The following is a 16364-nucleotide window of genomic DNA, read 5'->3' on the forward strand; positions in this document are numbered from 1 at the left end:
AAAATAACTCAGCACACAGTCATTAATGTCTAAACTGCTGGCAACAAAAGTGAGTACACCCCTAAGTGAAAATGCTCAAATTGGGCCCAATTAGCCATTTTCCCTCCCCGGTGTCATGTGACTCGTTAGTGTTACAAGGTCTCAGGTTTGAATGGGGAGCAGGTGTGTTAAATTTGGTGTTATTGCTCTCACTCTCTCATACTGGTCACTGGAAGTTCAACATGGCACCTCATGGCGAAAAATTCTCCGAGGATCTGAAAAAAAGAATTGTTGCTCTACATAAAGATGGCCTAGGCTATAAGAAGATTGCCAAGACCCTGAAACTGAGCTGACGCACGGTGGCCAAGACCATACAGCGGTTTAACAGGATAGGTTCTACTCAGAACAGACCTCGCCATGGTCGAGGTCTGAGTGCACGTGCTCAGTGTCATCTCCAGAGGTTGTCTTTTCTTCAGTGTTGTCACATGAAAAGATAAAATAAAATATTTACAAAGATGTGAGGTGTGGGGTGTACTCACTTCTGGGAGATACTGTATGTGTGTGTATATATATAAGAAAGATTACAGAACAAAGTTTAGAATGTGGAACTGTAAAAAAGATAAATTCAACATTTTATTATTCAGGGCCTAAGAGATATGCCAGTTTTGTTGGAGAGTAATATGAAAGAGAAAAGGATCAGAAGTTTTACAGAGGGGATTTATTATTAGATAGTGTATCTATAACCTACAAAATTTCAGGTAGTGAAAAGGGAGAATTTAATTTTTTAACCTATATTGGAGACAGTTATGGTAAATTTAGATCAGTTAAAAAGTTATCTTTATCAATCGAAGAGGGTTGATAAACTTGAGTATCATGACTCAGATTATAAAGAGAGCTGTAATACTCGCTAAATACATCTGCAATGTGCTGGGGGTCATATCAGGGATGTTCATTTTATATCGTCCAACGCCCGGGACATGTAGTTCCGGGCGCCGGGCAGGAAGTTTTTATTTATGTTTAGCTCTGCTGTGGGCAAGCACATGTCAGGTGGAAGCATTCGGGCGGGAGCGCTGCCGTCCAATTGCTTCCACACAGTAACAGCACCAGCCGCCGCCCCCCCCCCTTCCCCACCCGTTATATGTCCCGGGCTCCGCTTACCCATCTCCGGGCCCGGGACTGGTTCTGTAAGGGACTTCCCTTACAGAACCAGCAAGAATTGCGATCGGGAACGCGCATGCACATAGGAATTCCCGCAGAAGAGTTACCAGTTGTGCGCATGTGTGCGCGATCACGCGCGGTGAAAATTGCCGCCAGACGGCCCATTTAAGGAGTGCCTCTGCTCAGGTTCAGTGCTGACTGGTCTTCAGCTCCCCCCCCCCCGTGTCCTGCTTGTTCCTGTACGATTCCTCCGTTACCAACCCGGCTTGTTCCCGACTCGACTTCGATTACTCTCCTGATACCGGTTCCTGACTTCGGCTCTGCTCCTGACCCTGGCTTTTCCTTCTGATTCTGTACCGCGCTGCCCGACTGTTGATGACCCTGGCTATCCCATGACTCTGCTCTAGTCTCTTGCCCTCACTACCTACCTTGCTCTGCTGCACGTCTGGCAATCCACAGAACCTGCCCTGTCTATTATTACGGTGTCCAAATCAGAGGATCATCCGCCTTCCAAGGTCATCATCTGCAAGAGCTGCAAGCAACAACCGCTGGCGCTCTTGTCCCCCTGGTCCCTAGACTCCCTCTGTTCCAACATCAGCGGGGTCAGGGCTAGTGACACAAGTGAGGCCGACCTCGTCAATTCAGTCTCCCATCAGGTACGTTACAGTACCGGTCAGCCAATGATGGAGTCTGAAAGGGAGGCCTCGCAACTGGGGGACATTTGCCAGTCAGTAGCTACCTTGTTTAACTTGATACAAGACTGGCAGAAAAACTTTGAGCATCTGGAGAGTAAACTGCTAACCGACTCTAATGTCCTCACAGACACGGATCTCACGGCAGCCTTAGATGCAACCACTCAAACGGAGTCCAGTATGATCTTTGGAACTCCTGCCCTACCGGAACCCCGGGTGCCTACGCCTGAGTTTTTTACAGGAGACCGCCGGAAGTTCAGGACTTTTCGTAACTCCTGTGAGTTATATTTTTCCCTACTTCCAAGGACCTTTTCATCACCAAATACTAAGGTGGGATTTATTATCACACTTCTTAGGAATGAACCTCAGTCCTGGGCATACCACCTCCGTGAACAACATGATCCGGCCCTAACTTCAGTGGACTCATTTTTCACAGCAATGGCACAAATCTATGCTGATCCCTTCCTGCGCCAAACCGCTGAATCTATGCTTAGTAAGCTACAGCAAGGCCAAAGGTATATGGAAGAATATGTCACTGATTTCCGCATCTGGAGTTCTGATACTCAGTGGAATGAGTCTGCTCTCCGCTACCAGTTCCGTCTTGGTCTTTCTGATACCCTGAAGGATGAGCTGGCCCGAGTGGGGGTACTAACCAGGTTGGAGAACCTGATAGAGCGAAATAAAAACGAGAAGCGCACAAACCTTGCGCATTACCTCAGTAAACACAAATTTATTAATCAGAAAGGTACTCACAAACAGCGAATAAAATCAGGCATGTCAGTCCTCACAGGGACTTCAGAGATAGAGAGCCAGCGCGAGTCCCATCGTGGGGGTAAGCACTCAGTTCAGCTGACGCGTTTCGAAGGCCAAACCTTCTTCATCAGAGCTGGATGCAGCTCTGATGAAGAAGGTTTGGCCTTCGAAACGCGTCAGCTGAACTGAGTGCTTACCCCCACGATGGGACTCGCGCTGGCTCTCTATCTCTGAAGTCCCTGTGAGGACTGACATGCCTGATTTTATTCGCTGTTTGTGAGTACCTTTCTGATTAATAAATTTGTGTTTACTGAGGTAATGCGCAAGGTTTGTGCGCTTCTCGTTTTTATTTCGCTCTGTAGTGTTGGTCGGGCTTCCCCAGCCTTGTTTGGAGCTGCACAACCTTTGAAGCACTGGTGGTCGTTGTTTGTCCAGTTCTGGTTCCATCTATGTGCCACCCGCCTGGGTCCTAGAGCGCAGAAGAATTCGTGTTTGGAGAACCTGATAGACCTGACGATCCACATTGACCGTCGGATTCGGGAAAGACAGGATGAGAGGACTAATGGGAAGATTCTGATATGCTCAGAAATTGGGTCCTCCGTGCCCTCTACGAATGCTGTTTCGTCACAATCGCCCACTAATCCAGCCAGGAGGAGCTTTTGGAGAAATTTTTTGGACACCATAGATAACTACATGCAATCACCTGGAAGGGGAGAAAAAAAATAAATGTTTACACCTCAACAGCCAGTATTAGGTTTTGGCAGTAGTGTTTGGCCACCAAAACACAATGGCTTTTTTCTGCTATGAATCAATTTTATCATTAAATAACCTTGGACATTTGATAGGCACTCATTGGATTGTATGTATTTGGATTCTCAACTCTGCGTCCTTTCCCTTTTTTTTTCTGAAGGTGGTCACCATTTTGTGGAGTGCTGCTTAACCGGGGCCCAGTGACAATATCTGTGACCCTTAGAAAATCTGATTCCATCTTGTGTTTGGAGTAGTGTTAGATTTGGCTGATCACACAGCCACTTGTAAGACCTTTCTGACAAAGAAGACCATCTCCTGAACCAGGTGGCAACTGTACACAGGTGAGAGGCAGAAGCCTGATGTCAAGCAAATGAAAATGTTCTTACCGCAGTGGTGGAATGAGCAGTGAGAGAAGGGAGAAATTGACCTTGACTGAGTACACCTGAGAAACCGTCAGGCAAATCCAATATTCAGTAGTTGCACTGGAAACCAGAGTGCCCTTGAGTATGAAAACAAGAGAATCTAACTGAAAGAAGGTAATAGTGAGTTTGATTTAGATCCTAAATGCTTTCATCACATCCAGAAATCAAACTGTGATCTCATTCAGATGTAAAAAGGGTGGACATAAAAGGAAAGCAGTATGATATCCTCATTAATGTGCTGTGAAGAGATCACCTTGAAAAGAAAGGACAGTCAGGGTTGAAGGACCAGGAATGGTGCTTTAGAGGAGACAACTGTCATCTTGGAAACTCCCTTTGCTGAGGTGAAGGCAACCAGGATAGAAACCTGCTGGAACAGAATTTTGCAAGGTACACGATATAGTGGCTCAAATGGATGACCCTGAAGAACAACAGGACCAGATTAAAATCAGACTGAAATAGAGTCATAGATTGTTTGATAGGTGGAGAATGTTGGTTACTCTCTGTACAATGGTATATATTCAGAAACAGCCATTGTAAAAAAATGGACAGGACAAAGATCAGTCTCTTATGCCCCGTACACACTATAAGAAAATCGGATGAACGATTGTCCGGTTATCGATTGTACGCAGCTGGTCGAAAACGATATGCTTTTATGCATGAGAAAACTATTGTACGATAAAAGGCATTACGTATGAACATCGTAGCGTAGCTGTGGAAATGATGTAATGTACGTGTGACCCTGTAGACACACCTTTCAGTGCCATATTTGTTATCCCCAATCGACGTGACAAATTTTCGGAATAGTCATGGATACCGTATCCAAATGTTCTGAAAATACTGCAATTGCCATTATGGTGTTTATTTTCTTCAGGTTCTTCTGGGTCATAAGCAACTTCTGATTATGCACGGTCTTTCTTATCCAATTCTTCTCGTACAAAAACAGTACACATTAAACGAAAATCATTCGTTCTGTTCCTAAACGACAAAACTTTTGATGTTTGCACCATCGTTAATTTTCGTAAGATCGGAATCGGCTGTCGAAAATGATGTGCACACAGTCAGAAAATTGCACGTTTGCTCGTCAGACGAATACGTTCGTCCAATTTTCTTATAGTGTGTACGGGGCATTAAAGGTGGCTTAATGCCAGTTTTTGGTTAACTCATTCTTGCAGAAAGCTGAGGACCCTGGCATGCAGTTGTAAGAAGGGCTTTCAAGTATGATGAAACATTTGGGAAGATGAGGGTTTGTGAACATAAATAATGGTGTCCATGACAGCCTTAGTCAAGCCATGTTCCCCTAGAATGTGGGCTTAAAAAACCAAGATACTAAAATTAGTTAATGAGAAGAAGAGTGTAGATACAGGGTCTGGGAAATTTGGCCATGGGGCACCTGCAACCAGGGATCTTACCCCTCAGTATCAGGATCTTCATAGGAATTCCATTATCCAAATGTCTACTCCCATAATGTAGAGCTGGAACACTAACATTCCACCCAGTGCAGGATGTGGGATGCCTCTTTTCTTGTAGCTGGACTGCCTGAGATGTGTTGTAAAGTGGCAAACAGACAAGCAGATCACGATAATCTTCAGGATCTTGATTGATAAGGGGTTTCCATGTATTCATTCACCTATACTGATAGGGTGCCAAAGACTCCTTAGCCAGAGAGGTGTGCATCCATAGTGAGAATCTTCTCTGAAAGAATGTGGGTGACTGAAGCCATGACGGAAGGTCAGCTTGGTGTGCAACATTGTGGACAAGCAAACATTAGAGCAGTTCCTACAGACAAAAGGTAATATATACGTAGTTGAATAAAACATGAAATAAATTTGGCGTTTTTATCATTTATTCTACTAAAATTGCAGTAAATGTTATGATATACTGAGGAAATAGTAAGTGAACCCTTGGTCTCAGAAACTGGTATTGCCTCCTTTAGCAGAAATACAATCTTGTGCGCATTTGGAATACTGCCTAGCAGTTTCTGACATTGGTGAAATTTCTGACCACCCTCCCATGCTAAATTTCTTAGTTGAAAGATATTTGTGGGCTTTCTTGCATGAACTGCCCATTTCAAACCAACTGTGAGTAACAGGGTGAAAACAGATGCCAGGAAATCAGCCTTAAAAATCGAAAGTCCACTTTTCTTTCAGCAAAATCAAACACAGCAAAAGGTAAAACAGCAAATGAGTTCCAGTACAAGTCTCTCTCAGTGAGCTAAATAGGCAAGTCTAAAGGGGAAGTACCCGGCCTCCCAAATTAACCCATTAGGAGTCTGGACACTTTTGTCAAAATGGCAACCAACCCATTGGACATTTTGGTGTCCAGTCTATGCATATCCTTGTTTAGTGCCATCGATCCAAGTAAAAAGGGCATTATCTTACATCACTTTAACCGCTTGCCAACCCGCCGCAGTGTTTTTACTGCGGCAGGGCAGCACCTGTATGCACAGCGCGGGTACCAGCGATTACAAGTAATCACTGACAGATAGCACGGCTGCAGTGTTTACATTGCAGCTCTGCCTACTGTCAGTTCAGAGCACTGAACCTGATAGAAGACTTTATCTCTCGGGATCAGCATGTTCCTGTGAAGCACACACCCCCGCCCCCTAGTAAAACACTCCCCTCAGACAGTTAACCCTTTCATTACCTAATAAAAGTTAACCCCTTCCTCCCCAGTGCCATTTGTACAGTGTCAGTGTTTTTTTTTTTTGCACTGATCACTGTATTGGTGTAACTGGGGATGTCAGTGACCCCAAGTCAGTTCCCCCCCAGTGTCAAAATGTCCGCCGCAGTCCCACCATAAGTCGCTGATCACTGTCATAAATTGCTGATCACCGCCATAAGTCGCTGATCGCCGCTATTATTAGTATAATAAAGAAAAAAATCCCAGTATCTTTCCCGCCATTTGTAGACGCTATAACATTTCGTAAACCAATTAATTTACACGTATTGGGATTTTTTTTAAGCAAAGACATGTCGCAGAATGCATTTTGGCAGAAATTTATGACTAAATTTGATTTTTTAATTTTTTTACTGGACATGTTTTACAGCAAAAAGTCCAAAATATTGTTTTTTTTTCTCAAAATTGTCAGCCTTTTATTTCTATAGCGCAAAAAATAAAAAACGCACAGGCGATTAAATACCACCAAAAGAAAGCTCAATTTGTGGGAAAAAAAGGATGTAAATTTAATTTATGTACCGTATTGCATGACCGCACAATTGTCCGTTAAACTAGCACAGTGCTGTATAGCAAAAAAAATGGCATAAATTGCAGTATCTATACCACAGCTTGTAGACATTATAACTTTCAGACAAAGCAATCAATATACACTTATTGGGATTTTTTTTACCAAAAACATGTAGCAGAATACATTTTGGCCTAAATTTATAACCAACTTTGAGTTTACTATATATTTTCTATAGCTGAAAGTAAAAAATATTGTTTTTCTTCAAAATTTTTTGGTCTTTTTTTGTTTATAGCGTGAAAAATAAAAAGCGCACAGTTGATCAAATACCACAGAAAGAAAGCTCTATTTGTGTGAAAAAAAGGACGTAAATTTTGCTTGGGTGCAGCATTGCATGACCACGCAAATATCAGTTGAATTAGTGCAGCGCCGAGTAGCAAAAAGAGGCCTGGTCAGGAAGGGGGGTAAATCCTCAGGAGGGCAAGTGGTTAAAGGGCCAGTCTAATATGTCATACTAGGGCTCTCAGCACTGATTCCTAGGACAAAGCCTGTATCAATTGGCAGAACACTGCTTTTGCCTCTGGATTCCAAAGAGTTATAGTGGACAGTTTCCCTCTATAACATCCATCAAGTGGTGGGGCCCAAGCTGGCAAAGATGGGAATGAATCTCCTTTATCATCCCACAATCCTGAGAAAGAAGAACATTTCTTTTTATGGGGATATATCCTGGAACTATTCCACCTAGTTCAGCTGGGGCTTGATGATGCATTTCTCTGCCATGTACCCCAAAAAAATGTTTCCTTGGGGTTTACTGTAAACTTATTGTACTTTTTTAGAAGACTTTCCCAGTAACAGCTAAAAATTACAATATCATTTAATTAAGCCCAAGAAAACTCTGTATGATTTCTTGGGACCATATGCAACCCAAAGGGCTTTTTGGCATATTAAAACAAATCCTCCAGTGCAACAAATTACATTTTCTTTAGCCTCTTGTGAGTGGGATCTTCCAGTAACCCAAATTGAGAGTAGTGATGCACTGGGCTGGACCTAACATTACAATTAACTTGTTCACCCACAGCACTGGAAATGCAGCCAACTTGGAGACTTCATATATTTTTAGAAAGTCATTACAGAATTGCATCATCACAGAAGATGCAATTTAGCTTTGGGACTAGCACTGTTGGACACGACCACCCACTGGAGGACTCCTTAGTGATCCCAAAACCCAACATATTTTAATCTCAGCTGCTACAATTTCCTGGAGGGCTTCGGGAATCTGCTAAGGCATGACATTCATATGGATGGCAGAGTCTGTGAGAATTTCATGTTCAATTACATTACTTATACTTGGCAACTCTGAGAAAACTTTCAGGATTTTCTGCAATTGTATTTGACCTTAATGGATTCAGCTCTGAGCCTCTTGAGCAGCCTGCAAAAGATCTCTGTCAATGGGCATCACATGTACCAATAGTATTACATGTATGCAATGTGTTCCACTACTCTCCAATGGGGTGTAGTTTCTAGTTTTCCTATCTTTTTAACCACATCCAGCAGTCCAAGGGAAGTTGCTTATAGAGCAACTCAAAGGGTGCGAACCCCATGGATGCCTCTGGAACCTCCTGTATAGCAAATAACAAATGAGACAGTAAACCGTCCAAATCATGACCATCTTTTTCGACGACTTTCATCCTCTTTAGGGTTTTATTTATCTATTCAACTAACCTATGATACACAGAAGTCCATGGGTGCTTAATTTTATACAGTTTGCAGAGCTCCTTCATAAGCTTAGACATAAAATGGGGGGGCCCTCAGACAGAAGCCCTGTTGCCTTGACCATTCCAAACAACTCCCATATGATAACTTTGAGGTGCTTCCAAAACCAACTGCCTCCGGATATCGGGTGGCATAATCAAGAAATACTAAACTATATTGGTGTCTCCTGGCTGACTTAGTGTTACTAAACTCAGGACCCTGCATTCACTCTATCTGGTCTCCCACAGTACAAAGAACATGGAAATGCAATTATTTTAGTAAATAAAAACTGCTAAATACCTTTTCTCATCAGCAGTTATAGCAGTCTGGTGACTTCAGCAGAGCACTGGTTAAAGTTTGTAGGAGGAGTTTTCTTTCTGCTCTAGGACAGTGTGAAACCCTGGACCCTCAGTCTGGACAGTGCTGATTGGTCCTGTGCTGATCACATGCACTCTCCCAAGAAAAAAAAAACCTCTCTATCAATACACACCAAACTGAGCATGTGCATGTGACTACGGAGTCAGTCTGTATCAGGTGGTAATTTCAACAAGAGGAGGGGTAGAGAAGAGAGGATCAAACAGCCTTTTTACACAATGCAGAGGATTAACCCCTTAAGTTCCACAGTGAGTATAACAAGTATGCTTTACTGTGTATACAGACTGATTTTACTGTTGTGGGTTTAGTAACACTTTAACCAAGGGGCCCATCAAAGTCCTTGATATTTTGGTATATCCTGGACTAGTAAAAATTCTGTAAAGCCCTTTTCTGAGTTTTAGGCTCCTCAAGTACCTGAGTACAAGTAAAATGTAACATTTTGCAGTTAAAAGGCTTTTTTATCACCAGTTGTTCAACCACCATGGCTGGTCTATAGAAGTCCTAGAATATAGGACAGTTTCACCTTATCAATAGTTCATGTTGTAGTCTTTGTATCACCCCAAACTTTAGTGAGGCAGCACTGGGGTAGGTAGGGTTACATGCCCTATGGCTTCTTTTCATCACTGTGCCCACAGATGACATCCATTGTTCTCAAGGTTGTAGCTTTCCCTGCTGCTTACTGGATTGCAGGGTAAGAACACTTCCAGAGTCAAGGAGTGCTGAAGCCTCCTGTCTATTAACCCTTCAATGGCCCAATTCACACTCCATTATGCTATCCTGCCTAGGGCACTGCCAGGTGAGCTAGTTGGTAGCAGGTCCAGAAACAAACCTTTTTTTTTTTTTAGTAACCCACTAATTCTTTTACTTTTTCATATTGGAAGTACTGGGGTTTAGCCTGGGTTATCCAGTGGACAGTTCCTTGAGAAGACTGCATACAAATCAGTCCATGGAAACCCACACCACAATCATAATGGTGGTCAAGCACAAGTGCAGGTTAAGTCTTGTTAAAGTGCTAGGTACAAATGCAGCTTGTCCTCATGGGTAGAGCCACCCTCAACCTCGGCAATATTTCACCCTTCAACACTGATTCAGGGGCCAAGTCAAAATATACCTGTTCGGGATCTGCAAGCAAAAACATTTACCGTTTGTCTCAGGCATCCCTTCTCCAATGGCAATCTGCTCAAAAAGCATCAGATATACAGTACTTCAACAGCAATCATATTTAGTAGGGAATGCTGCATGGCCTTCAGGGGTATGGGAGCCATCTTGCAGCCTTCCAGTTTGATGGGTTAATGCATTCTGTATGACCGCAATCTGTCTAGCCAGCAAGTAGTTAGTCTTTAGTTGGACTGCAACTGCCTGCTCCAGGGCCTGTTGCTGCTGTACCAAAGCCTCTTCATGACGGGTCTGCACTTTAATATCGGCCAGCACCAGGTATTTGGCCAGCTCTTCCATCTTTTTGTCTGAAGCTCAATCTGCCCGCATCCTTCATAACTTATGGAGCTCAAAGGGAAAACAGGCGCCAGAAAATCAGTCTTATAAAATCAAAGTCCACTTTATTTTCAGCAAAAACAAACACAAATGACTTGCTTTAGCAAAAGGTGAAAAGAAAAGGACTTATCTTCAATAAAACAGTAAATGTAGGGGTGTACTTCCTATTAGGTTAGATTCAAACCGCTCCCTGCACGTTGTTATACACTATATTGCCAAAAGTGTTGGGACACCCCTCCAAGTCATTGGATTCAGGTGTTCCAATCACCTCCATGGACACAGGTGTATAAAATCAAACACCTAGGCATGCAGACTGCTTCTACAAACATTTGAAAGAATGGGTCGCTCTCAGGAACTCAGTGAATTCAATCATGGTACCGTGATAAGTTGCCACCTGTGCAATAAGCCCATCCTTGACATTTCCTTACTACTAAATATTCCACTGTCAACTGTTAGTGATATAACAAAGTGGAAGCTACTGGGAACAACAGCAACTCAGCCACGAAGTGGTAGGCCATGTAAAATGACAGAGCAGTTTCAGCACATGCTGAAGCGCACAGTGCGCAGAAGTTGCCAACTGTCTGCAGAGTCAATAGCTAAAGACCTCCAAACTTCGTGTGGCCTTCAGATTAGCATAACAACAGTGCATACAGAGCTTCATGGAATGGGTTTCCATGGCCGAGCAGCTGCATCCAAGCCTTACATTCCCAAGTACAATGGAAAGGGTCAAACGCAGTGGTGTAAAGCATGCTACTATTGGAGACGTGTTCTCTGGAGTGACGAATCACGCTCCTCTGTCTGGCAATCCGATGGACGTGTCTGGGTTTGGTGGTTGCCAAAAGAATGGTACTTGTCTGACTGCATTGTGCCAACTGTAAAATTTGATGGAGGGGGGATTATGGTGTGGGGTTGTCTTTCATGGGTTGGGCTTGGCCCCTTAGTTCCAGTGAAGGGAACTCCTATGGTGTCAGCATACCAAGACATTTTGGACAATTTCATGCTCCCAACTTTGTGGGAACAGTTTGGGGATGGCCCCTTCCTGTTCCAACATGACTGTACACCAGTGCACAAAGAAAGGTCTATAAAGACATGGATGAGTGAGTTTGGGGTGGAGGAACTTGACTGGCCTGCAAAGAGTCCTGACCTCAACCTAATAGAACACCTTTGGGATGAATTAGAGCGGAGACTGTGAGCCAGGCCTTCTTGTCCGACATCAGTGCCTGACCTCACAAATGCACTTCTGGAAGAATGGTCAAACCTTCCCATAGACACACTCCTAAACCTTGTGGACAGCCTTCCCGGAAGAGTTGAAGCTGTTATAGCTGACAAATGTGCTGTGTTCAAGCATGTGAAGTCCAGGAAGTTCTCCCTGACGTACCGGTACGTTCCGATGCCTGGCTGTACCACCCACTAGCAATAAATGTACTGTTAGTGGGCAGCAAGTGGTTAAAGGCAATAACAATGAAATGTATAAATACCTGAAGAGGCCATTTGCACCTATCTGGTCTCTTGTGGTGGGTTAAAGTGGTTTTCCACTTAATGCATTCGCTGCATCAAAGTGGTTGTAAATCCCAGACATGAAATATGAACAAAACACATAATGCTATACTGTGTTCCTGCCTCTGTCCAAAGCGCTGAGTGCAATTTCTCTCTGCTGCCTTGTTCCTCTGTTACCTGTATGAGTTACTTCTGACAATTTTTCCTAACTCAGCCACACCTGGTCTTACAGGAAACACCAGGTTTTTTCCTGTAAGCCATAGACTCCTGCTGCTCTCAGCCAAACTGATGTGAGGAGGGATCACTGGCCTACCGGTGCTGTGTGTGTCTATGGACGCATACAGCCAATCTCGAGTGCTCGCACACAGGTGCTTCCTTAGCACCCAACTTGCTAAGGAGGCACCCAGAGAAAGGTGACAGTGCTAGCAGGGGACTGCTGAAAGAGGAGGTAAGCAACCTTTCTGTGCAATATTGCTGCACAGAGCCGATACCTATAACCTCTTTTTATTTAAAAAGAAAAACACCCCTAGGTATCACTTTAGGGTATGCCATTCATTCTGTTCTAAAGCCTTACACACCCATCTGAGGTTCAGTACGGTTGGGCACTGTGACACTGAGAAAATTGAATGGTGACATTAAGAGCTGGTGTCATAAAATCATGGTGTCATTTGACAACTATAGCTGGTGGGTGGAGGATGTGCAATGTCTGTTCTTACAGCCTGGAGTTGATCTTTAGTGATTTTAGCCCAAAAATGGTTCCAAAGAAAAAAAACATTTAATTTTGTCATAAGCTTGAAATGCAAACAGCTAAAACTTCTTTCATCTTTCTGTTATTTTCCATTCTTTGCAAAGAAAGTGTTAGGACTAACTGGAACATCTCAGAACATTCTTCACACTGGAGCATCACATCAGAGTAAAATTTCACTCTTAAAAATAAAGGTGAGTAAAGAACTGATGTCACACAAGTGAAGCACCTAAAGCTCACATTTATAAGCACCTTATGACACCTTATGACATAATCTCATTTAGCCATGCTCACATAAAGAAGGTGCAGTCTTAATAACTGTCATTTGTGGAGGATGATGTCATGTCTGATGTAAACCTCAGACTGTGAACTGCTTATTCATAGTTACATAGCTGGTAAGGGTGAAGAATGACACCAGTCCATCCAGCTCAACCTGTGTATTTCTGATATCTATGTCAACTGTCTCTTCTAAACCTGGATTTACTACACAAATGGGTAAATTGTGCTTTATAAAGTAGGTCAGGACTTTGATAGAAACGCATTGCTGAAACAAAAGCTCTGTCTTACTTATTACAACCCAATGTTCTCGCAGAATAAGAAACTTAAAGCAAGAACCTGAATGGTTGTGCCAATTAACACTGACAGCTCTTGTTGCCCCCCGCAGCAGAGGGTAAATTTAAGCTTGTTCATTGCTAGGGGACCATGAAAATCAGTTTTATTTAACCAATTCTCTGCTCCTACAGGCTCCTCTACATTGCTAGACTGGTCACCGCAATGTCTTCTCCCCTGTACTCCAGTGGTCTCAGGTCCTCTGATGTCATCAAGACCAATGCAGTGTACATAGCCCTATGCTGGACATCAGGACACCAAGGGACAGTCCACTGCACCATTTGCCGGGAAGGATCAGGTAAGCAGAAGCGTTATTCACCTCTCCTAGTCTAAACAAGCAGTTAACCTTTGCAGAGTGGGCGCAGACCCACTGCAAAGGAGGACTTCTTAGTGTTACGGAATTCAGCTCAAAGTAGTGTATTTATAAAGAAATTTGCAGAGGCATTTGTCCTGTGAAACTGCATGTATATCCATCCTTTGTGAATACTGGCAAAATCAAATGTTACTAGGCTATTTTCTCTCCAGGTTGAATGTTGTTCCTTCATAAGAATAGTGTGAATCAGGAAAATACAGCATTAAGGCCTCTAGATGGAGCTAATGATCATAGGAAACAAATACTTATTTACAGTGATCGTCAGCTCCATCTAGTGGCCGTAGTGCAGTGGATAAGAGTCAGGACATCTTTCAATATTTTTTTGTCCTTTGTATTGTAATTGGGGTGATTTCCCTCACTCCCTGCTTTGTATGAAAAACGCATATGCATTTTTCCTGTGTTGCGTTAAATTTAACACAACGCATTATGCGTTTTTGATGTATTTTTGCCATGATTGCATTGCATTTTCCCTTTATCACTTCCCACTATTTCTAGTGCGACTATTGATGTGACTTTGATGAGTCTTCAGTGTGACTTTAGACGTTCTCAAGCCTGGGTTTACAGAATTGCATGACAAGGGAAATCAAATAGTATTCTGACTTCAGTGCGATTTCAGCCCCATAGACTTCTATGTTATCTCACATAAATCACATTAGCATAGATGATAAACATTCCTATGCGACTTTAATGGAACAGTGTTTTTTTTTTAACCCTTACCTCTCCTCCCTCATCCTTACTGCCTAAACCTAGGTTCACACTGAATCAGTTTTGATCCTTCCTTCCACTGATCCTTCCTTTGATCGAATGAAGGAAGGATTGATCAATCAAGGGAAAGATTGATCAATTGAACGGCCGATTGATCAAAGGAAGGGTAAATCGATTGAAGGAAAGGTCGATCGATCAAAGGAAAGATCAATCTATCAAAGGATCGCTTGAAGAAAGAGAGCCGATCGATTGAAGGAAAGGTCGACCAATCGAAGGGAAGATTGATCAAGGGGAACGGTCGAAGGATCTATCGAAGCAAAAGTTGATTTATTAATTAATCAAAAGAAGGGTTGATCAATTGAGGGAAGGGTCAGCCGATCGTTCAAAGGAAGAGTCGCTTGATCAATTGACCCTTCCTTCAATCGTTTCTCCCTTCGATCAATTGACTTCCTTTAAACAACCAATTGATCCTTCCTTCATTCAATCAACCCTGCCTTTGAGGAAGGAAGGGTCAATCGATTGAAGGAAGGGTTGATTGGTCAATTGACCAAAGGAATGGTCAATCAAAGGGTCAGCTGATCGATGGAAGCAAGGGTTGGTCGATGAATCGATGGAAGGGTGGATTGATTGAAGGAAAGATATGTTGATCGATCGAAGCAAGGCTCCAAAATCGCAGTTGCATCAAAATACGTGGATGAAGGATGATCAGGGAGGAGAGGGTTAAAAAAAAACAAAACACTGAATCTGACTTCACTTGAAGTTGCACAATTTCAAGGCCGCAGGGCAGTGCGACTTCATGCACAGATATCTATGCACGTGAAATCGCAAAAAATAGTGCAGGAACTTTTTTTCCCAAATCGGTGCAGCACCACAAAGTTGGAGTCGCAACGATTTGAACAGTTCCATTGCCGACAATAGGGTGCGACTTGTCGTGATTTGGAACTGTCAAATTGCATGACAAGTCACACCGGTGTGAACCAGGGCTGAATCCATCAAAGTCGTACACTGATGTGACATCTGTGAGATAACATAGAAGTCTATGGGGCTGAAGTTGCACTGAAGTCCACCTGGAACCTTTTCCAAAATCACACTGTGCTGAGTTTATTAGAAGGGCACCATTGAATATAATGTGATTTTACCTTGTTGTGCGATCCTGTAAATCGGGGGTTGAGAACTTCTCACAGGTACGTTGCCTTTTTGATGGAGGGATGCTTTTTTGGTGGTTATTTTACCGGACCAAAACATGCACCAACAATGCAGCAAGCAGGATATTGTAATGACAACTGAAGTGCAACAGACCAGTGTGAAGAGCTATACAGGATTTGAAGGGATGCAGTTTTCTTCCACTTTTTTAATTAAGGAATGCACCAAAAGTGCATCAGTGTGAAGCAGCCTAAAGGAAAGACTTAACTAGATTGGTTTATTCATGCTTTGTGCTTTAGTCACAGCAGTAAAAGCTGAAGAAAGTAGTCAGTGCAGAGGGAATGTCTTTGGCACACGCATGCAATTTACATTCAAGTTTTACTTTAGCCAGAAGTCGATGCCCATCCTGGTCCAAAATGATGGCGGCTCTTACAGTGTAAAGCGTTGGCTCCTGTGGAAGATATTACAAGAGTCTGTACTTTTACTTTGTCAGCACACGATTGGTTATTCAAAATGAACAGTTTCACCGGATTCATTATTAATATCCACTAACAGACCGTTCAAACTAAACAGAGCACAGTGAACACTCATTCTGCAAGGCGAACAGTCTTGTACATCAAACCCATTTTGTGGGCAAACGCAGTGGATGAGTCAGACGAAGTAACCTCTGATCCTTGACAAATAGGGAAGCAAATATAAATCACTTAGCACAAGTTTACGCCTGCGATCACTTTTCAGA

At 43.0% G+C, this 16364-nt stretch overlaps 1 protein-coding gene across 2 annotated transcripts in view; it reads right to left on the bottom strand.

The window, feature by feature from the left end:
- Positions 1–16364, bottom strand: part of COPZ2 (coat protein complex I subunit zeta 2) — a 63712-nt gene that overhangs the window by 42432 nt on the left and 4916 nt on the right. The window contains exon 2 of one of the 2 annotated variants that reach the window (XM_089674338.1): positions 16008–16076. The exons of the other annotated variant lie outside the window; for it this stretch is intronic. Coding sequence (XP_089530464.1) covers positions 16008–16076 — 69 coding nt within the window. The remainder of the gene's footprint in view (positions 1–16007; positions 16077–16364) is intronic. 2 annotated transcript variants of the gene reach the window in all.

Source organism: Staurois parvus, unplaced genomic scaffold (assembly GCF_062004578.1).
Source record: "Staurois parvus isolate SC_StPar_1 unplaced genomic scaffold, SC_StPar_1.0 ptg000151l, whole genome shotgun sequence".
Classification (NCBI taxonomy): Eukaryota; Metazoa; Chordata; class Amphibia; order Anura; family Ranidae; genus Staurois; species Staurois parvus.